Genomic DNA, 22,363 nt, shown 5'->3' with positions numbered 1-22,363 from the left:
ACCATGTCCACCTTATAATTGTTTTTATTTTGCCATGATATGTGAAAGATGACCTTTTTTTTATTTAAATTACATGTTTCTCTTTTTTTGCACAATGTAAGGGCAGACTTTAGTCTGAACTCACTTGGCCTTGGTTGTCTTATTCTTTTAAGTTGTCCCCACACTTTCAGTTGTCGTTTTAATGTATAAGTTTGTTTTAATAGGCATGAAGGAAATGTAATTGATTATTGAGTTATTTCATTTGTTTGCCTTTGTTTCTATAAGTCCATGCATTAATCAAACCAAGCATCATAATATCTGTAAAGTCCAGTTTTTGACTTTACTTCCCTTTTAGGCCTGTGATTGTGGAGATCCCGCATTTTGCAGCTCTTCGGGGCACAGAGAGAGAACTGGTGATCTTGAGGAGTGAGACAGGGGAGAGCTGGAGGGAACACCACTGTGACTTCACTGAAGAAGAGCTGAACCAGATACTTAATGGCATGGATGAAAGTAAGGGAACATCAATTGGAACTGTGTGAAATCAAGTACATGACAGAAATAGTTTTTTCACCTGGAATTTAATTCTGCAAAATACTCTTAATGTTTTAATATGTCGCTGATTATTACAGAACTTGATTCTCCTGAGGAGCTTGAGAAGAAAAGAATATGCCGCATCATCACCCGAGACTTCCCACAGTATTTCGCTATTGTGTCAAGGATAAAGCAAGACAGTCATTTGATTGGACCAGAGGGTGGCGTTCTTAGTAGCACTCTTGTTCCCCAGGTTCAGGCTGTTTTCCCTGAAGGAGCCCTCACCAAGAAAATCAGAGTTGGGCTTCAGGTAAAAACAGTGCATTCACTAGGCATTTATTTGTGTAATGGTAAATGAAGAAACCGATACAGCTTTTTAATTTCAATGTTAAATTGTTTTAGGCTCAACCCATTGATGTGGAATTGGTGAGAAAGGTTCTTGGTAACAAAGCCACATTTAGCTCAATCGTTACTTTGGAGCCAAGAAGACGAAAGTTCCACAAACCAATCACCATGACAATCCCTATTCCCAAGAACACCAACACTGATGAGCCAAACTCTGTGTATAGTGGGGAGACCCCAACGTTACGTTTGCTTTGCAGTATAACTGGTAAGTCCTTGTATCAGAAGCAGTAAATGATATGGAAATAAAACATCAAATCTAATCTAATCAGATATTTGGCCTTTTGATCATAAGCAAACATAAACCCTGTCATAGTTTTCTTTCTATAAATACAAAATGATTTAGTGATTTACCGTGACAGGTTGAGTAATACTTGTATTTCTGTGTTTCAGGTGGAACCACACCTGCTCAATGGGAGGACATCACCGGCTCTACACCTCTCACCTTTGTTAACCAATGTGTTTCCTTCACCACTAATGTGTCGGCAAGGTAAGTCCTTGTTTCGTTCAATGAGACGTCATGAGTCTTAGACGGAAGTATGACATTTTGTGGCATCCATCTTTTTCATTTAGCTGATTTCAGATCATACCGTGCACACATGAAAGAAATCTAGTAACATCAATCTGATATTGACTAAAAGTCTTATACATATTTCTAGGTTCTGGCTGATTGACTGTAGGCAGATCCAGGAGTCTGTTAGTTTTGCCTCACAGCTGTACAGAGAGATCATCTGCGTCCCATATATGGCCAAGTTTGTCATTTTTGCCAAAACACTGGACCCCATTGAGGCCCGCCTGCGGTGTTTCTGCATGACGGATGACAAGATGGACAAAACTTTGGAGCAGCAGGAGAACTTCACAGAAGTCGCCCGCAGCCGAGATGTTGAGGTGCAGTGTGAACAGAAAAGGGAACTTTGTGGGAAAGGGTTCATTTAACATAAGAGAGAGAAGTGAAAGTAACAGGTTTGTAGCCATAATGCATTAGAGAGTATAGAGAAAGGTCATAAATCTGGCTAACTAACTGTCTCAGCCCACCTCCTTAATAGTTCTAACATCACTCTTCAGAAATAGATTTTAATAGTGTGTTTGTTGTTCATTCATCAACTGTCTATCCACACTCACAGGTGCTGGAGGGAAAACCTATATTTGCTGACTGCTTTGGAAATCTGGTGCCTCTCACAAAAACTGGACAACACCATGTGTTCAGCTTTTTTGCCTTCAAAGAGAACCGACTGGCCCTCTTCATCAAAGTATGATGACAATGTGGAGGAAAATGTCTGACATTTCTATAGATGTAGAAATCTAATATATCCAATTAATGGGCTGAATTGCTCTGTGAATAATGTCCAGATCAGAGACACAGCACAGGAGCCATGTGGTCGCTTGTCTTTCACAAAGGAACCACGAACATACCGAAGTCTGCACCACAATGCTATCTGCAACCTCAACATCACCCTCCCGACATACTCAAAGGTTATAGTTATATATATTTATACAGTTAATGGCTATTGTATGTCTAATTTATTTCAAATTGCAGTAACTGCATCAGTTGCCTCTCTGTTGCCTTCTTCTCTCCAGGAGTCTGACTCAGACCAGGATGCAGATGATGAGGTAAATGAATCCATGATGTATTGATTTATTAACCTGCACATCAAAGACATATTTACATATAACATATTATTATTGGTCTGCAGCTAACTATATTCTTTGATTTTCTGTTTACAGAGTGAGAAGAGTGACAAGAAATGTAAGCTAAACTCTCTTGTTTTTACAATATTTATATAGTATTCCTAGACAAAAAATATGATAAGTATGACCTAATTACAAGAGATATAGGTTCATTTGAGACATTTGGAAGAATGGTGACCAATTTTGGTGCCAGTGCTTAAATTATATGCAGTTATATTGTGTAGTTTTTCACAGCATAACACAGTATAGTACATCAGAGTCAAAACACAACAGCTCATTGAGGAAGTAAAGTGTTATCTTCATGAAGTAAGATATTCCCTGATTAGTGTGTTATGTTCTATTTGATATATACATTTTGAAATAACCATGCTTTTTTAATTTGCTCGACTAATTTGGTAGTTACATGTGTTTTACTGACAGCTATGCTATTGCTGATGTGCTTCACATTCCCCCTCAATTCAAGCCCCACTGACTTGGTCCCACCCAATATGATTTTTTATGATTGCTGATTTTTTTGCATTACTTGTTTTGTTTTTACAAATCATACATGAATGTCAACATTTCTTTTAAATCCACTCACCATTGCTTTGAGCAAATTGTGAAAGGTTTTTGATTTATTGTAATAATAGACCAATATAATAATAATGTGACCAATCATTATTTTCATATTTCATCACAATTTTACGAATGGCATGCAAAAATCTTTTTACACGTAAAAATTTGACATTTCTATTGACAGTGTGTTTTTGTTTGATTTTTAGCTGCATTGCTGATTTTATCATTGTTCACTTAGTGTGATTTTGCCCATGGCAATCTCTTTACATTTATACATCACGTACACATTTCATTTTCAACCAGACTTCACAAGTTTTTTGTTCATTAATTAACTGAGTTGACAATTGTATATAATGTAACACAACGTAACAGGGCTATAAGGTCACAACATATTTAATATAGATTTTATCGTATAAATAAAGCAACACAAAAGTCAGATTGATTACTTGGCATTAATTACTAATTACAACTCATCTTGCTTACAAACCATGTTTGATTTAAAGTTTATTATGTTTTCTTTTGATTTAAATTAATTTCGAGGCAGACATAACTTTTCATGTCAGTGACAATCTTGAGACTTTTTGTTTGTCTGTTATCTCTCATTCCTCTCCCTTTGGTGTGCCCTTCTGGTTCTGTTCATGTACACATTGTGTTAATGGTTATATATACAGGGCTTTAGGGCTATATATATGTATATACATATATATATATATACATATATATGTATATGTATATATATATATATATACATATACATATATATAAAGTCAAACAAATGAGATAGATACCATTCTTGTCCACATTCTACTTACTCCACTTGGCTTTGCTTATGCTGTTGCTGGTCTACTCCCCTCAAAACTCCTCTGGATAATCATCTCCTCTTTGGTCTTCTTTTCAAGATCGCATTAAGTCAACATAACTTACTCTGTGAACTGAAGATGGATTTTTGATGGCATTGTCTTGACCAGTTTTCTGCTGTCTCTCTCCCCCACTTCATTTGTCCCTTATGCTCTTTACCCTTTTTGATTATGATTTGAAGATGATGAATCTGAATCAACCGAGACATTCTCCCTGAGAACTAACCAACAACTTGACCCTGCAACCCTTGCAAGCCCAGACCTTCTCTCAGATATGTCAGACATCAAAATGACTGCCATTGTGATTGCAGAGCAAATACATGGAGAGGGAGCTGAGGCTACAGGGTTGGAAGAACAACATTTTGTCTTAGTAGATCCGTTCAAAGACAAGATGGAAATGTTTGGAGAGACCCAAAGTCATGGAAGGCACTCTATACAGGACCCACAAAGAGGTTACACTAAAAAGGATCAATGGGGCTCATTTTGTGAGAAGGCTGACGGAATTAATTCTCTTGTCAAAGAACCGGTTTTCAAGGAGATTTGTATTGAGAGGAACCTTTCAAATGAAACTGCCACACAGCCCAGAGACACGACTAACATGGTCTCACACCTCAGGATCGACATGGAAGATTACCTTGAACAGAGACCTGTACTGATGCACGGTTCTCAAGACAATTATATCCAAGATACATTTGAACAGGTGGTTGTAAAGCGTGATGGCAAACGACGTCCCCCAGATATCAAGAAACCTATTAGGAAGAAACTTAGAGAGAGAGAGCGTTCTGGTTGTAGCAGCTCTGAGGGAGAGCTGGAAAGGGTGAGCTCTGAGGAGTCTTTAGATGGCGATGTTGTTCTTAAAGACAGTGGCCTAGGTCCTGTCCCGGATACTGATCCTCCAGCTTCTCCTCTAGTGGTTGAAACATCTATAGGATCTATAAAAGACAGAGTGAAAGCTTTGCAGAACAAAGTTGAAGAAGATGAGGTGCAAAAAAGTACTCAAGTTAAAGTGCATGAAGTAAAAACATCGATTACCACAAAGAGAGAGGCAGACCCTCCAGAACTTCCCAAAGTTCCCAAGTCTCCTAAATCTCCCAGATCTCAGACAGAAAGACTGGAGGAGACTATGTCTGTTAAGGAGCTCATGAAGGCATTCCAAACAGGGCAGGACCCTTCAAAAAACAAATCTGGGCTATTTGAACACAAATCTGTTACTTCATCTAATGTAACATTTCAACATCCTTCACAGGAGCCCATGTCACAAATTCATACTCAGAGATTCACAGTTTCCCATCAACAGCATGATGTTATGAAATGTGAAGAAACAGAAGAACCAGGAAAGACTGTAATATCGGTAGATACGGTCCATTGTCAGAATGAAGGGGTTAGCCCACAGAGAGAGACACTAGAGTTGTCAGAAAAGGAGGCCACGTCTGTGAAGGAGCTGTTGAAAACATTCCAGTCTGGGCAGGATCCCTCAAAAACCAAAATAGGGCTTTTTGAGCACAAAGCAATGGATTCTTGTATTTCAACAATGGTACACCAATCAGAAGATTCTGGAGAAATACAGATGAATCAACAACATCCTGTGGAACAGATAATATCACAAAACCAGGACTTTACTAGTAATGCCACCATATGTGATAAGACAAACACAGAAGATCAACCAACAAGTGCAATTAGAGATACATCTGATAAATCACACTTGAATTCAAATGGTGCTCCTTTTGGAAAGACAGTAACATTTGCTGATACAGTTCAGTGTGATGATGGAGCAGTTATCCCACAGAGAAATACACTAGAGTTGTCAAGTAAAGAGACAATGTCTGTGAAAGAGTTGATGAAAACATTCCAGGTTGTACAGGACCCTTTAAAAAGTAAAGGTGGGCTGTTGGAAAACACAACAGTTGCTTTGTCTCATATTTCAACATTGACATCTGAAGCAGTGTGCCCTGAGGAAATGGAGAAAGCTGAAGACTGTCCTACAAAGTCACAAACCAAAGTACTGAGTTTTACTGTTTGTCATCCAGTGAGTGCTGACCGCATCTGTGAGGTATTAGATGAAGAGGTTGAAACCATAAAGCTAAAGAGAAACATATCTGGGGAATCTCAACAATTTTCAGATATTACTTATTCTGATAACACAGCAAAAAGTGTTGATGCTTTACAATTGGGTGATGGAAGGGTTAGTCCTCAGAGCAAGGATCAAGAGTTCATGGGGAAAAGCCTTGGCATGATGCAGTTAGAAGAGCCAGTCATAAGAACTGGTAGGAGTTTATCTGAAGACTTACAAATCAGTCCTGATCGCAGACCATCTGAGGACTTTAGTGCTGACATAAAGGCTGAGTTGGAAGAAAGTCCCGAGTACCAGCTTTTCAGGCAGACGGCAAGAACCGAAGATGTTAGTAATCAGTTTGAAGAACCTGAGGATGAGACCTTGGGTCATGACTCACATATAAATCCAACATCCATATTGGCTCCCTGCATTAAAGGTTATTTTGAAAAAGAAAGTGATAAAGATCATGATATGTGTCCTGAGAGTCCCAAGCATGAAGACATTGCTGAAATCTCAGACAATGGTATAAGTATTAGAACCCATCATTCCAGCTCAGGGGAGAATGAGAATTATGAAGGACCTGCAGTGACTCATCAAATGACTGATGAAATGCCTACTTACTCTGCCAGGAAAGAAGACAATAACATCATACCTTCACAGGAAGAGGAACTCCATCATCTGTGGGTAGACAATACAACAATTCCCAATGAAAGCAAAACACCCGTGACTCAAATGGACACTGACATAACTGATGAGGAAAAATTTGAAGAAGTCCACACTGAGAAGAAAACATCTAGCAAGACATCTCCTGTTGTAAAAGACATGTCAGGGATGTTGTCCTTAATGAACAGTGATTTGGATCAGTACCTACAAATCAGTCCAGTGGCAAGTCAGAAATCAGTGGAGGATGTTGTTCAGGAAAATTTTGAACAAATACTTTTACCAAAGGACAAAAATAATGAAATCACTGATGAAAATAAAGGAGCAATAGAGGGCGGAACAATGCAAGAAATGGGTCATGTAACAATGGAAAAACAATCAATTAGAAGAGGAGTTGAAGAGTTAAAGAGAGAATCTGAAGAACCAAAAGCATCCACACAAGCAAATGCTTTGGCAGGGATGTTTGTCATCACAAACAATGACTTCCCACAAGATCAGTATCTTGAGGCTGGGCCTGTGTCTGATAATTCAGTCAGAGGGGATAAATTGCAGAACAATTTTGAAAAAATACCCACGTTCACTGAAGAAAATAAAGGATTGACAGTGAATAACACAGAACAACAGTCAGTCACAACGGAAGGCAAAGAAGTAATATGTGTCTTTAATGAAACCCAATCAAAGTTGACTGAAGAACCTCCAATGCAGGAAGAGTGTGTCGAGGAAAATACTTTGCATCAACCATTAACAGAAGTAAAGGACATGTCAGGCATGCTCAAGGACAGACCAGTGAATAATATGCCTACAGAGGAGGATGTTATTCAGGAAACATTTGAAAAAGTTACTCTAACTAACATTCGAAAATTATCTAGTGATGAGCAAATAATAGCCGTTACTAATTTGGAGGAAAAAATTAGAGAAGAGGCTAAAGAAGACCTGCAGACTAATGTGTTTACAGACCACTATCTCAAGGAAAATGTGATTACAATACAATGCCAGCCAGAAAAGGATCTAGTGCATGAGAGCTGTGCACAAGTTAAACTGACAAGTAATCATTTTGAGAATAAAATAGAGGGAGGGGCAAATGAACACCTTCAGACTTATGTGGTTGATGTCAAAGAAGTCAAACCAAGTTCCTTATCAGAGACAGCATTCCAAGAAGTTTGCATCCAAAGAAATGCACACCAACAACAGCCTAAACCTGAGAAGAATATCACAGGCATGTTGTCATTGCTCAGTACTGACTTAGATCAGTATCTCAATGAAAACCCAGTGACAGTGCAATGCCAGCTGCAAGAGGATTTCGTACATGAGAGCTGTGAACAAGTTATAATAACAAGTAAGGATTCTGAGGATCAAATAGAGGGAGAGGCAAATGACCATCTTCAGACTGATGTGGTTGATGTGAAAGAAGTTACAAGTTCCTTATCAGAGACAGCATCCCAAGAAGTTTACATCCAAGGAAATGCACACCAACAACAGCCTAAACCTGAGAAGAATATCACAGGCATGTTGTCATTGCTCAGTACTGACTTAGATCAGTATCTCAATGAAAACCCAGTGACAGTGCAATGCCAGCTGCAAGAGGATTTCGTACATGAGAGCTGTGAACAAGTTATAATAACAAGTAAGGATTCTGAGGATCAAATAGAGGGAGAGGCAAATGACCATCTTAAGACTGATGTGGTTGATGTGAAAGAAGTTACAAGTTCCTTATCAGAGACAGCATTCCAAGAAGTTTACATCCAAGGAAATGCACACCAACAACAGCCTAAACCTGAGAAGAATATCACAGGCATGTTGTCATTGCTCAGTACTGACTTAGATCAGTATCTCAATGAAAACCCAGTGACAGTGCAATGCCAGCTGCAAGAGGATTTCGTACAAGAGAGCTGTGAACAAGTTATATTAAAAAGTAATAATTTTGAGGATCGCATAGAGGGAGAAGCAAATGAACATCTTCAGACAGATGTGGTTGATGCCAAAGAAGTCACACCAAGCTCCTTATCAGAGACAGCATTCCAAGAAATTTGCATCCAAAGAAATGCACACCAACAACAGCCTAAACCTGAGAAGAATATCACAGGCATGTTGTCTTTGCTCAGTACTGACTTAGATCAGTATCTCAATGAAAACCCAGTGACAGTGCAATGCCAGCTGCAAGAGGATCTCGTACACGAGAGCTGTCAACAAGTTATACTAACAAGTAAGGATTCTGAGGACAGGATAGATGGGCAAACAAGTGAGGATCTTCAGACCAATGTGGTAAACATCAAAGAACCAACAGCATGCTTTGTTTCAGAGACCCCACTCGAAGAATCTTACATCAAAACAAATGCACACCAACAACAGCCTGAACCTGAGAAGAATATCACAGGCATGTTGTCATTGCTCAGTACTGACTTAGATCAGTATCTCAATGAAAACCCAGTGACAGTGCAATGCCAGCTACAAGAGGATCTCGTACACGAGAGCTGTGAACAAGTTATAATAACAAGTAAGGATTCTGAGGATCAAATAGAGGGAGAGGCAAATGACCATCTTCAGACTGATGTGGTTGATGTGAAAGAAGTCACACCAAGTCCCTTACCAGAGACAGCATTCCAAGAAGTTTGCATCCAAAAAAATGCACACCAACAACAGCCTGAACCTGAGAAGAATATCACAGGCATGTTGTCATTGCTCAGTACTGACTTAGATCAGTATCTCAATGAAAACCCAGTGACAGTGCAATGCCAGCTACAAGAGGATTTTGTACAAGAGAGCTGTGAACAAGCTATATTAAAAAGTAATAATTTTGAGGATCGCATAGAGGGAGAAGCAAATGAACATCTTCAGACAGATGTGGTTGATGCCAAAGAAGTCACACCAAGCTCCTTACCAGAGACAGCATTCCAAGAAGTTTGCATCCAAAGAAATGCACACCAACAGCAGCCTAAACCTGAGAAGAATATCACAGGCATGTTGTCATTGCTCAGTACTGACTTAGATCAGTATCTCAATGAAAACCCAGTGACAGTGCAATGCCAGCTACAAGAGGATCTAGTACATGAGAGCTGTGAACAAGTTATATTAACAAGTAAGTATTCTGAGGACAGGATAGATAGGCAAACAAGTGAGGATCTTCAGACCAATGTGGTAAACATCAAAGAACTGACACCATGCTTTGTTTTGGAGACCCCACTCGAAGAATCTTACATCAAATCAAATGCACACCAACAACAGCCTAAACCTGAGAAGAATATCACAGGCATGTTGTCATTGCTCAGTACTGACTTAGATCAGTATCTCAAGGAAAAGCCAGTAGCAATGCAGTTCTATTCAGAAGACGATCTAGTCCATGAGCACTGCAATGAAGTTGTGTTAACAAGTGATAATTTGGAGGATACAATGTGTGAAGAGCTAAATGAAGAGTGCCACAATGATGCCGTTGGAGTCACAGCATTGTCACCAGCTTCAGTTTTTGAGACAACTTTCAAAGAAGTTTGCATCGAGAAAAAGGCAGAACAGCCTGTAGCTGAAAGGGATATGTCAGGAATGTCGTCATTGCTCTGTAGTGACTTAGATCAGCATTTAAAGGAAAGTCCAGTGGCAACACAATGCCACCCAGAAGATGATGTATTGCATGAGAGTTGCAAACAAATTATATTAACAGAAGTCTCTCCTAAATATGAGATGACATCACCAGAGGAGACTCATTTTAGCAATGAAGATATCAATAATGAGGTTTTGGAAAGTAGCTGGCACACACATACATTGGCACAACTACCTAGTAGTTCTGGCACACCGCAACGTCCAGCCTATTTGGAGAACCTAAACAATGTGAATTTTGATGACCCAACCGAAGAGCCATGTCATCAGGATTCACTGGAGGCCAGTCCTGTCCTCGAGGATAGATCTTCAAGAAAGTCACCTGATTCAATTGAGCCAAGCCCTACTGGATACTCCCCATATCAAGACTCTCTTGAGGGAAGTCCTACTACATCAAAGGAACTGGAACTTAAGACACCCACCAAGACAGCTGTGTATGAGGACTATGCTTCCCAACTCAAAGCATGTTTTGCATATGACACAAATATTTATAGGCATGGCAATGAGCTTGATGTGGAAGAAAACAGTGTCATGAATAATATCCAAATGGAAAGTGAGATTGATGACCAGTGTTCCAACTCGGCAACAGAAGTAACTGATGGCAACATTTCGGATCCCAAAACGTGTGAAAGCGTGAACCTTCATATGCCCATAAGGGAAGACTCTCTTGACTCAGCGGATGATAATGATACCACTAATAAACAGTTCACCCCAGAGGAGGAGATGTTTAAAATGGCTGCAAAGATCAAAACATTTGAGGAGATGGAACAAGTGAATAAAATGAAGAAAGATACCATTTTAGAGACAGGTGATCACAAAGAAAATGAGCTAAATCTCAACTTTGGCCCAGTTGTGCAGTCGTCGTTACAAGAAACATCTAATAATTTTGTGACAGGAAACAATGAAACGTTTGGCGAATCGACAGATATGAATTCAAGAATTGTGGAGAAGGTAGAAAATCAGACTCAAATGAAAACTGTTCAGTCAGCTGATGGCCCATTGTGCATGAATGAAACTCAGATAGAGGAACCCCATCCAGAAAGTGAGGGGTGCATGTCATTGTTGACAGAAAAAGCTCAAATACACAGTAACAAAGATGCCAAAGAAAGCGTCAGTTCCTCAGTCAGTGACATGGATTATTCCAGCTGTGTGACAGATGAGCACCATCCAGGTGATGATGAAGTTGAATTGCCACTGACAGGTGGTTCAGATTCTGTTGACATGCCTAGGCCTATGATGTGTACTAAACAACTAGATAATGTCACCCCAGGGTGTGAGGGTGACAATGATTTTGCCTTCAATGCACTGGTTGGTTCTGAGAAAGAGACTGACAAGTGCCCAGAGGCGAACAGCAGAACAATTTATAAAACAGCTGTTCGAACTCCAGGTGATGAGAAAACCCCTGATCCATTTCAATACCAAGAAGGAAAGCTATTCGAAATGACCAGAGGTGGTGCTATTGATATGACAAGAGGAAGTTGTGATGAAGAAGTAGAAGAATATGCACTTTTTCATGGAGCAGAATATTCAGTTGATGATGTTGTTGCAAAAGAGACTGGAGAGGAACTGTCAGTCTCAAAGTCTGTAACTTTAGAAAGTAGTGATTCTGTTACAAGCATAACCCTTCAAGAGACCCACAAACCATCCATGACTCAGAGTGCTGATGACCAAAGTCCTACTCCCAAACCAAGAACTCTCATCAAACCCATAGGTGTCAAGCCAGAGGATAAAAAGCCACTTTCTGAAGCTGATCTTGGCAGCTCCACTGAAGTGCACCTCGGTTCCCCCATTGTTTTGGAGAAACTAACCAATGTTCAACATGAGACTGGAAGCTTTAAAAGCCTTGATCTAGACTCTACTGTAGCTGAGCTTCAATCAGATACATCCTCAATTGTCAATTCTGCATATTCTGAACAGGGCCACGATTCCACAGACTCCTCCAATGATGACGATGATGATGATGGGGAGGAGGACGATGAAGATGACCAGTGCTCAGTCATAGAGATGTCTCTTTCAGTTGCGCAGGCTGGCATCCCAGCATATGATCAGGACTCGCAATTATCTGAGCTTAATCAGGTTCAAAGAAAATCAGATAAAAGCTCAACTTTGCACCGTAGGTCTAGATCTGAGGCTGACAGTGACAGAGGGAAAGCTTCCAATACAGAGAGTAGAAGTTATTCTGAGAGTAATCAATTCTCTTGTGAATCAAACAAATCCTCTAAACCTCCTGTCATGTCTACTCTGCAAAGGAAAGAAAGCAAAGTCTCTAACACTACAGAAACATCAGTTAGATCTTCTGTGGATACCGACGATATAAGCAGTGCGAGTCACAGGAGTCCAGATTCTGTTATCTTCACGTATGACAGCCAAGCCTCACATAGTTCACATTCTGATGGCAATCAGTTGCCAATTGTGCAACCCTCTTCTGGAACAGAGGATGTATTTGAATCAAGGCCTGCCTGGGAAGACACGGTGGGAACTCAGATGCAGAGAGTCAACGATGATGAAACTCCAGAATGTATGTCAGGTATGGCCAGACCTATATGGGCTTTTGCTTTCCTATCTCTTCTCGGCTACAATACACCCGTTCCCTTTCCTTACTTCATTTAAATTGTGTTGTCTTCATGTGTTGTGTGATGTGTCTTGTCCCATTTTGCTTTACATTTTTGTGTGTGTATGCGTGTGTGTATTTAAGCGTGCAAGCGTGCGTGTGTGTTGGTTGGGATTTCAGTTTTGCATGTTGCTTTGCCATCTGTTTGTTTATATGCAATCTCAAGATTGAAAAGCCATGATCGTTAACGAAGAAGCTTCAACAATTTTGATGCATTGGTATGTGTATTGCTAATATAGCATTACTAATATTAACATGCACATTGCTGTAATGTAATGTCTTACATTAATTATTAGAATAATTTAATTGTAGACAAATACTCATTGTCCATAGGAAAGTCAACTCTGAAGAGAGAGAATTCAACTTTTAAGTTGCCATTCATGTCAACATCACAAATCATAGAGACCTCTAGAAAGCATTTTATCTTCACTTACAAAGAGTATTTTATATGGCTGGTATCTGCAATGTGACCATGATATTCTAGACCATGATATTAAAATATATTGTTTGGTGGCATTTTTGTAGTTGATTGGCAGGATGATGCTGACAGGAAGGAAGAGACATTAGCTATCATTGCAGATCTTCTTGGTTTCAGCTGGACTGGTAAGCAATAATAAAATCACTTTTTGGTTTGATTATAATAATATTATTTTCAATATGAGCAGCAAACTGATATATTTGTGAGTAGAATTGGGTCAATGGTTGATATTGCGAACCACACTGTTTTAGCAGCAAAAAAAAGACAGATTTTTCCAATTGTTTTTCTTAATCACCCAGAACTAGCAAGAGAACTGGAATTCAGTGAAGATGATATCCATTTAGTGAGAACAGAGAATCCTAATTCCCTTCAAGATCAGAGTCATGCATTGCTGCAGCGCTGGGTTGAGCGGGAAGGCAAACATGCCACAGGTACATTTTATTTTGATCTAAAATATTTACATTCCTCAGTTTTTCTTAATGAAGTATTTCAATTACTGTGAATGCTGATACTATTTAGGATAATGACAGCACAATTGGCCTTTTATTAGCCTTTTACTACAACTGAAGTAAATCAATTAAATGAGCACATCCTATATAACTGTTATATAACTGTGTTTTAGGTTTTGAATCTATCAGTTAATTTGTTTATGTAATGGACCTATATTCATACTATAGACTTAGTGTAAGTTTATTTCTTTGTTGTGGTATTTGTTTTTCTAAAATCTATTAATGATTAATAAATTGTTCCACAGAGGATTGTCTGATTAAAAGGCTAACCAAGATCAATCGCATGGACATAGTACACCTCATTGAAACCCAGATGAACAAGTCCATTCAAGAGCAAACATCTAGAACTTATGCAGAAATAGAGAAGACACTGGATCATAGTGAAGGTAGTAATGTCTCAAAGCACTTTTACTGCTTTATTTGTCTGTTTACTGGCACTCATCACATGTGTATTTTTTCAGTGTCAGTCGCCCTATCTTCAGTACAAGAGGATGTAGATAGCCCCAGAGTTGTGAGAAGGGTGGAGTCGGATCGCAGACCACCCCCAGCTGTTTCTGAAGAGGACCTCTCAGTTGCCTCTCTTCTGGACATTCCGTCCTGGGCAGAGCCTGCTGGACATGTACATTCAGAGAGCATGCATGGTGATCTGTTAGAGGAGCTAGAAATCCCACAGTAAGTCATAAGTCATATATTTTTGATCAATCCTGAATCTGCTACACACATCAACAGTTGAATATGTTGTGAAATCATGCTTTTAACTTGACACCCAGTTCTCACAACTGTTGTCTTTCTGGAGGTCAATATTTCCAAACCTGCCACAAGGAAATAAAATAATACCGCATCTTGATGCTTAAATATGAACAGTAGATTTGGGTAGTTGCCTTGTATTCATTATTTGTGTGTCTGGGTTACCGCAAAGCTATGTTTTGTGACCTAGCTTTTTTTGGGGTTACAGAGAATTTAACCCTAACCTGTGGACTTCTGAGGATGCACCCGGACCTTCAAGTTACGACAACTCAGATAGTCAAGTAAGTACGCTTCCCTCATCAAAAGATCCAGCATCTGGAAGCCAAACCATTCAGACTCATGACCTTAAAGTAAAAAAACTGAAAGTTTGCAGCAGTGATGAAGGTCATCCCGTCTGGCCTTTTCAAGATGGCACCCACTGCAAAGTTAAATATGACCAAACCTTATTATTGCAGCAGTGTGGTTGTGAAGATCGTCAAAGGCAATTGCCTGAAAGTCGGAAGTTACCAGCACCGATATCTGTCAGAGACTTTAGTCTGAGCCTATCAGAGTCTGATCAAGCTGAGACTGACTTCAATGAGCTCTGTAATGAGTTCACCTATACACTACAGCTTGGTGATTCAGATTCAAATAAAACCATTGGCCAAAATATCTCTGAACCTTGTCTATCAAAGGACTGTCAAGCTACTCTGGTTATAACTGAAGATGACACAGATGTAGCTAAAATAACCAGGCTCTCTCAGAATTCCAGTAAGACCATGAGTTTCCAACCCTTCAAGCTGAACAAGGAAGCAAACACATCACCACAAGTCTACAGTTATAGGTATCCAGAAAACCTGCCCTTCATTGATGAAAATGATGACGTCCCATCAATTGATCCCATTGTGGCTGCTGCTAGTCACAGTTTGTTGAAACCATTCAACATGAATGTCTCAAAGGACATATTGACAGCTACTGACCCTGCTGAGATGGCTTGTGACTCAACTGATAGGTACCATAATGAAAGTCCAAAGAGTGGTCATGTCATAGTCAGAGAAAAGAGATCATACATCTCAGAGCCAAAGACTGTCTCTTCCAGCCTTTTCTTGCCTATCACTAATCTTACTCCACAATCACCTTTTAAAGAGTATACCTCTTTGATCCCTAATTCTTTGGAACTGGAGAAGAAGACCGGTTCCTTTTCACCCATTGATGAAATTAATATCTTCCCAGGAGATACATGGATGTTTAATGACTCCATTAATAGACCATCGTCCCCTGAATCAGTCATGTCAATAAGTGATTATAGAGCAACGTCACCTGATTCTCCTCTGTGGAAAACAGAGCATGATCTACTATTTTTTTCAAATGATTGTTCCACTGCTGGTTTTTCCTTTGAGTCTTGGATTGAAAATAGGCAACTGTCTAGTGATTTTCAAGTACATAAATATGATCACGACATACCTAAAGATGTACAAATAGAGGGGGAGGTGGAGGCACTGTCACCTGGGACATCAGATATTGACTGTGATGAATTTTTGCTTGAAGATATTTGTCCTGATCAAAGAGCATCCTTACCTGACTCAGTTACCTCTATTCATGAATATATACTTTCAGAAAGGGATTGTCGACCATCCTCACGAGAATCTCAGTTTTCTCAGTGCAGTTTTTCATTTCTTGATCTTATGATCTCAGAACCTATACGTGTTCAACTTAGGAGTCAATATTGTGATTATTATTTACAGTATTCAGAAGAAAATGTGCCCTCACCACTACTGATGCCATCTCCTTATAAAGCACTCTGCAGTGAGAAAATAGATCAGGTTTGGCTGTTGACATCACAAGTAGAAGCTTTAAATGAAAATTCTCCTATTTGTCAGAAATCTCTTACATCAAAGTTTTGTCTTCCACAGTTGTCTATGAATGCTCTTTTATCAACGCATGATGAATGCTGGGATGAAAGAAACCCAAGTCCAACAGGTGTAAAAGTATCACCTTTGCTTACAAGAGAGGTTTCGTTTGCAACATATCTGCCAGATTCAGATACTACGGGAGTTAGGTCACTGTCATCTGAAGCACCAAAAGCAGAGGAAAGGATGTCTATTTCTTTTCTTAGTTGCTGGTCTTCTAAGAAGGAATCAGAATCTTCTGAAAACATGCTATCAAAATGTCAGTCAACTAATGATTTAACAAACATAACACAAAACAGCCCAGACTGCAATGACTTGCAAGAAATCATAATTTCCGATTGTATGAATAAATCACCAAAAAGAAACTCTTGCTCATGTACCAACTATCAAAAACAGTGTCCAGAAGATTGCTGCATGTTTGAAGAACCTGCATCACCCAAACTGATTGTCTTTGACTTTGTGGGTAGACAAAAATACAATTTGAACTTTGCTAAAACAGCCACTGGCTTTCTTAAAAATGGAAACAAAGAATGCAATTCTGATCAAAATGTAGAAAGCACAAAGACATTTAAATGGCCAAACCATATTTCAATGGAGGTTTCAGAGCCATTGCAAAATATATTATGCAATGAAAACGTAAGAATACAAGACACTGCAAAAGACACATTTTTCACAAACAATAGGGCATGCTCATCAGATTCTGTGGGGTCAATTGAGAAGCATTCTGTGAATCCTCAGACTATATCTGGAAGATGTCTTACTTATGCGGAGGTTGTGCGGGGCTTAACAGAACATACCCAAAAAATACCATGTGACATCAAATCATTTGACTTTAGATCTCATTGCCTTTCATCACTATCATCAGAGGAAGAGTACACTGACTCCATAGATCATTCACTGGCAGACTTAAGACCGCAATCTCCAGAGTCAGTGGTATCTCAAAGTGAACATAGGCCACTCTCTCCTGACTCACCTGTCCCTCAGTTCAACCCTCCTCATGTCAGTAATATGGAACTATCAAGGCAGAGGTCATTTACACCAGAATCATTAGCTTCAGACTGGGAAGACAGAAGTTTGTGTCTGGAAACCCTGTTTGACCAGACCAGACCAGACTCACCACAGTCTGTTTTTTCAGACATGGAAATTGATAAGTTATTTAGCAGCAGGGCATTGTCACCAGAATCTGTGTCTTCAGATTTGGACTTTTCACTCATTCAGACTTGGTTGTCAGATGTTAGAGTATCATCACCTGAATCTGTGGCATCAGTTGAACGGTATTGTTGGTCTCCTCATGTTTCATTTAGCCAGATAAATAATCAACATTGTAACTATTACTTGGAATACCCACAAAGTACACCAATGTCACCTCTTTTAACAATATCAAATGTTGAGTATTCCACCTATTATGTAGAAGAGTTGTTTGATGAAAACAGACCATACTCACCAGATTCCCTTACTTTACAAGATGAAACTCTTAGCTTAAACACAACTTTGACTGCATCTCTTCCATTATCCACTGGAAGACCTTTCACATATGCAGATGTTGTGCGGGGCTACACACATGAAAACCAACCTTGTGTATTGGGGGACAGATTGTTTGAGTTAAGGCCTGCTTGTCTTCCATCATTGTCATCAGACAAGGATTACATTGAGTCCTTCATAGATCATTCACTGGAAGACTTAAGACCGCAATCTCCAGAGTCAGTGGTATCTCAAAGTGAACATAGGCCCCTCTCTCCTGACTCACCTGTCCCTCAGTTCAAACCTCCTCATATCAGTTGTGATGTGGAACTATCAAGGCAGAGGTCATTTACACCAGAAACATTAGCTTCAGACTGGGAAGACAGAAGTTTGTGTCTGGAAACCCTGTTTGACCAGACCAGACCAGACTCACCGCAGTCTGTTTTGTCCGACATGGAAATTGATAAGTTACTTAGCAGCAGGGCATTGTCACCAGAATCTGTGTCTTCAGATTTGGACTTTTCACTCATTCAGACTTGGTTGTCAGACTTTAGAGTTTCCTCACCTGAATCTGTGGCATCAGTTGAACAGTATTGTTGGTCTCCTCATAATTCATTTAGCCAGATAAATAATCAACATTGTAACTATTATTTGCAATACCCAAAAAGTACACCAATGTCACCAATTTCAACAATATCAGATGTTGAGTATTCCACCTATTATGTAGAGGAGTTGTTTGATGGAATCAGACCAGACTCACCAGATTCCCTTACTTTACAAGATGAAACTGTTAGCGCAAACACAACTTTGACTACATCTCTTCCAGTGTCCACTGGAAGACCTTTTACATATGCAGAGATTGTGCGGGGCGACACACATGAAAACCAACCTTGTGTATTGGGGGACAGATTGTTTGAGTTAAGGCCTGCTTGTCTTCCATCACTGTCATCAGACAAGGATTACATTGAGTCCTTCATAGATCATTCACTGGATGACTTAAGACCGCAATCTCCAGAGTCAATGGTATCTCAAAGTGAACATAGGCCCCTCTCTCCTGACTCACCTGTCCCTCAGTTCAAACCTCCTCATATCAGTTGTGATGTGGAACTATCAAGGCAGAGGTCATTTACACCAGAATCATTAGCTTCAGACTGGGAAGACAGAAGTTTGTGTCTGGAAACCATGTTTGACCAGACCAGACCAGACTCACCGCAGTCTGTTTTGTCAGACATGGAAATTGATAAGTTATTTAGCAGCAGGGCATTGTCACCAGAGTCACTGTCTTCAGATTTGGACTTTTCACTCATTCAAACTTGGTTGTCAGACTTTAGAGTATCATCACCTGAATCTATGGCATCAGTTGAACGGTATTGTTGGTCTCCTCATGTTTCATTTAGCCAGATAAATAATCAACATTGTAACTATTACTTGGAATACCCACAAAGTACACCAATGTCACCTCTTTTAACAATATCAGATGTTGAGTATTCCACCTATTATGTAGAAGAGTTGTTTGATGAAAACAGACCAGACTCACCAGATTCCCTTACTTTACAAGATGAAACTGTCAGCTTAAACACAACTTTGACTGCATCTCTTCCATTATCCACTGGAAGACCTTTTACGTATGCAGATGTTGTGCGGGGCGACACACATGAAAACCAACCTTGTGTATTGGGGGACAGATTGTTTGAGTTAAGGCCTGCTTGTCTTCCATCACTGTCATCAGACAAGGATTACATTGAGTCCTTCATAGATCATTCACTGGATGACTTAAGACCGCAATCTCCAGAGTCAATGGTATCTCAAAGTGAACATAGGCCCCTCTCTCCTGACTCACCTGTCCCTCAGTTCAAACCTCCTCATATCAGTTGTGATGTGGAACTATCAAGGCAGAGGTCATTTACACCAGAATCATTAGCTTCAGACTGGGAAGACAGAAGTTTGTGTCTGGAAACCATGTTTGACCAGACCAGACCAGACTCACCGCAGTCTGTTTTGTCAGACATGGAAATTGATAAGTTATTTAGCAGCAGGGCATTGTCACCAGAGTCACTGTCTTCAGATTTGGACTTTTCACTCATTCAAACTTGGTTGTCAGACTTTAGAGTATCATCACCTGAATCTATGGCATCAGTTGAACGGTATTGTTGGTCTCCTCATGTTTCATTTAGCCAGATAAATAATCAACATTGTAACTATTACTTGGAATACCCACAAAGTACACCAATGTCACCTCTTTTAACAATATCAGATGTTGAGTATTCCACCTATTATGTAGAAGAGTTGTTTGATGAAAACAGACCAGACTCACCAGATTCCCTTACTTTACAAGATGAAACTGTCAGCTTAAACACAACTTTGACTGCATCTCTTCCATTATCCACTGGAAGACCTTTTACGTATGCAGATGTTGTGCGGGGCTACACACATGAAAACCAACCTTGTGTATTGGGGGACAGATTGTTTGAGTTAAGGCCTGCTTGTCTTCCATCACTGTCATCAGACAAGGAGTACATTGAGTCCTTCATAGATCATTCACTGGAAGACTTAAGACCGCAATCTCCAGAGTCAGTGGTATCTCAAAGTGAACATAGGCCCCTCTCTCCTGACTCACCTGTTCCTCAGTTCAAACCTCCTCATATCAGTTGTGATGTGGAACTATCAAGGCAGAGGTCATTTACACCAGAATCATTAACTTCAGACTGGGAAGACAAAAGTTTGTGTCTGGAAACTCTGTTTGACCAGACCAGACCAGACTCACCGCAGTCTGTTTTGTCAGACATGGAAATTGATAAGTTATTTAGCAGCAGGGCATTGTCACCAGAATCTGTGTCTTCAGATTTGGACTTTTCACTCATTCATACTTGGTTATCAGACTTTAGAGTATCCTCACCTGAATCTGTGGCATCAGTTGAACAGTATTGTTGGTCTCCTCATATTTTATTTAGCCAGATGAATAATCAACATTGTAACTATTACTTGGATTACCCACAAAGTACACCAATGTCACCTCTTTCAACAATATCAGATGTTGAGTATTCCACCTATTATGTAGAAGAGTTGTTTGATGAAAACAGACCAGACTCACCAGATTCCCTTACTTTACAAGATGAAACTGTTAGCACAAACACAACTTTGACTGCATCTCTTCCATTGTCCACTGGAAGACCTTTCACATATGCAGAGGTTGTGCAGGGCTACACACATGAAAACCAACCTTGTGTATTGGGTGAAAGATTGTTTGAGTTAAGACCTGCTTGTCTTTCATCATTGTCATCAAACAAGGATTACATTGAATCCTTCATAGATCATTCACTGGAAGACTTAAGACCGCAATCTCCAGAGTCAGTGGTATCTCAAAGTGAACATAGGCCCCTCTCTCCTGACTCACCTGTCCCTCAGTTCAAACCTCCTCATATCAGTTGTGATGTGGAACTATCAAGGCAGAGGTCATTTACACCAGAATCATTAGCTTCAGACTGGGAAGACAGAAGTTTGTGTCTGGAAACCCTGTTTGACCAGACCAGACCAGACTCACCGCAGTCTGTTTTGTCTGACATGGAAATTGATAAGTTACTTAGCAGCAGGGCATTGTCACCAGAATCTGTGTCTTCAGATTTGGACTTTTCACTCATTCAGACTTGGTTGTCAGACTTTAGAGTATCCTCACCTGAATCTGTGGCATCAGTTGAACAGTATTGTTGGTCTCCTCATAATTCATTTAGCCAGAGAAATAATCAACATTGTAACTATTACCTGCAATACCCAAAAAGTACACCAATGTCACCAATTTCAACAATATCAGATGTTGAGTATTCCACCTATTATGTAGAGGAGTTGTTTGATGGAATCAGACCAGACTCACCAGATTCCCTTACTTTACAAGATGAAACTGTTAGCGCAAACACAACTTTGACTACATCTCTTCCAGTGTCCACTGGAAGACCTTTTACATATGCAGAGATTGTGCGGGGCTACACACATGAAAACCAACCTTGTGTATTTGGGGACAGATTGTTTGAGTTAAGGCCTGCTTGTCTTCCATCACTGTCATCAGACAACGATTACATTGAGTCCTTCATAGATCATTCACTGGATGACTTAAGACCGCAATCTCCAGAGTCAGTGGTATCTCAAAGTGAACATAGGCCCCTCTCTCCTGACTCACCTGTCCCTCAGTTCAAACCTCCTCATGTCAGTTGTGATGTGGAACCATCAAGGCAGAGGTCATTTACACCAGAATCATTAGCTTCAGACTGGGAAGACAGAAGTTTGTGTCTGGAAACCCTGTTTGACCAGACCAGACCAGACTCACCACAGTCTGTTTTGTCAGACATGGAAATTGATAGGT

The 22,363-nt window shown here is 39.9% G+C and overlaps 1 protein-coding gene across 1 annotated transcript in view; it reads left to right on the top strand.

The window, feature by feature from the left end:
- Window positions 1–14,588, top strand: part of LOC131466744 (ankyrin-2-like) — a 46,333-nt gene extending 31,745 nt beyond the window's left edge. The window contains exons 31-44 of the mRNA XM_058640180.1: window positions 335–489; window positions 609–820; window positions 913–1,120; window positions 1,306–1,402; window positions 1,572–1,800; window positions 2,037–2,162; window positions 2,263–2,385; window positions 2,491–2,523; window positions 2,638–2,659; window positions 4,196–12,841; window positions 13,451–13,528; window positions 13,703–13,834; window positions 14,158–14,298; window positions 14,395–14,588. Of these exons, the coding sequence (XP_058496163.1) occupies window positions 335–489; window positions 609–820; window positions 913–1,120; window positions 1,306–1,402; window positions 1,572–1,800; window positions 2,037–2,162; window positions 2,263–2,385; window positions 2,491–2,523; window positions 2,638–2,659; window positions 4,196–12,841; window positions 13,451–13,528; window positions 13,703–13,834; window positions 14,158–14,298; window positions 14,395–14,588 (10,396 nt within the window). The remainder of the gene's footprint in view (window positions 1–334; window positions 490–608; window positions 821–912; window positions 1,121–1,305; window positions 1,403–1,571; window positions 1,801–2,036; window positions 2,163–2,262; window positions 2,386–2,490; window positions 2,524–2,637; window positions 2,660–4,195; window positions 12,842–13,450; window positions 13,529–13,702; window positions 13,835–14,157; window positions 14,299–14,394) is intronic.
- Window positions 14,589–22,363: the final 7,775 nt, after the last annotated feature.

The sequence above is a fragment of the Solea solea genome, chromosome 10 (genome assembly GCF_958295425.1).
Source record: "Solea solea chromosome 10, fSolSol10.1, whole genome shotgun sequence".
Classification (NCBI taxonomy): Eukaryota; Metazoa; Chordata; class Actinopteri; order Pleuronectiformes; family Soleidae; genus Solea; species Solea solea.
Note: the sequence above shows the minus strand (reverse complement) of the source record. Positions and strands in the feature narration are given on the sequence as shown.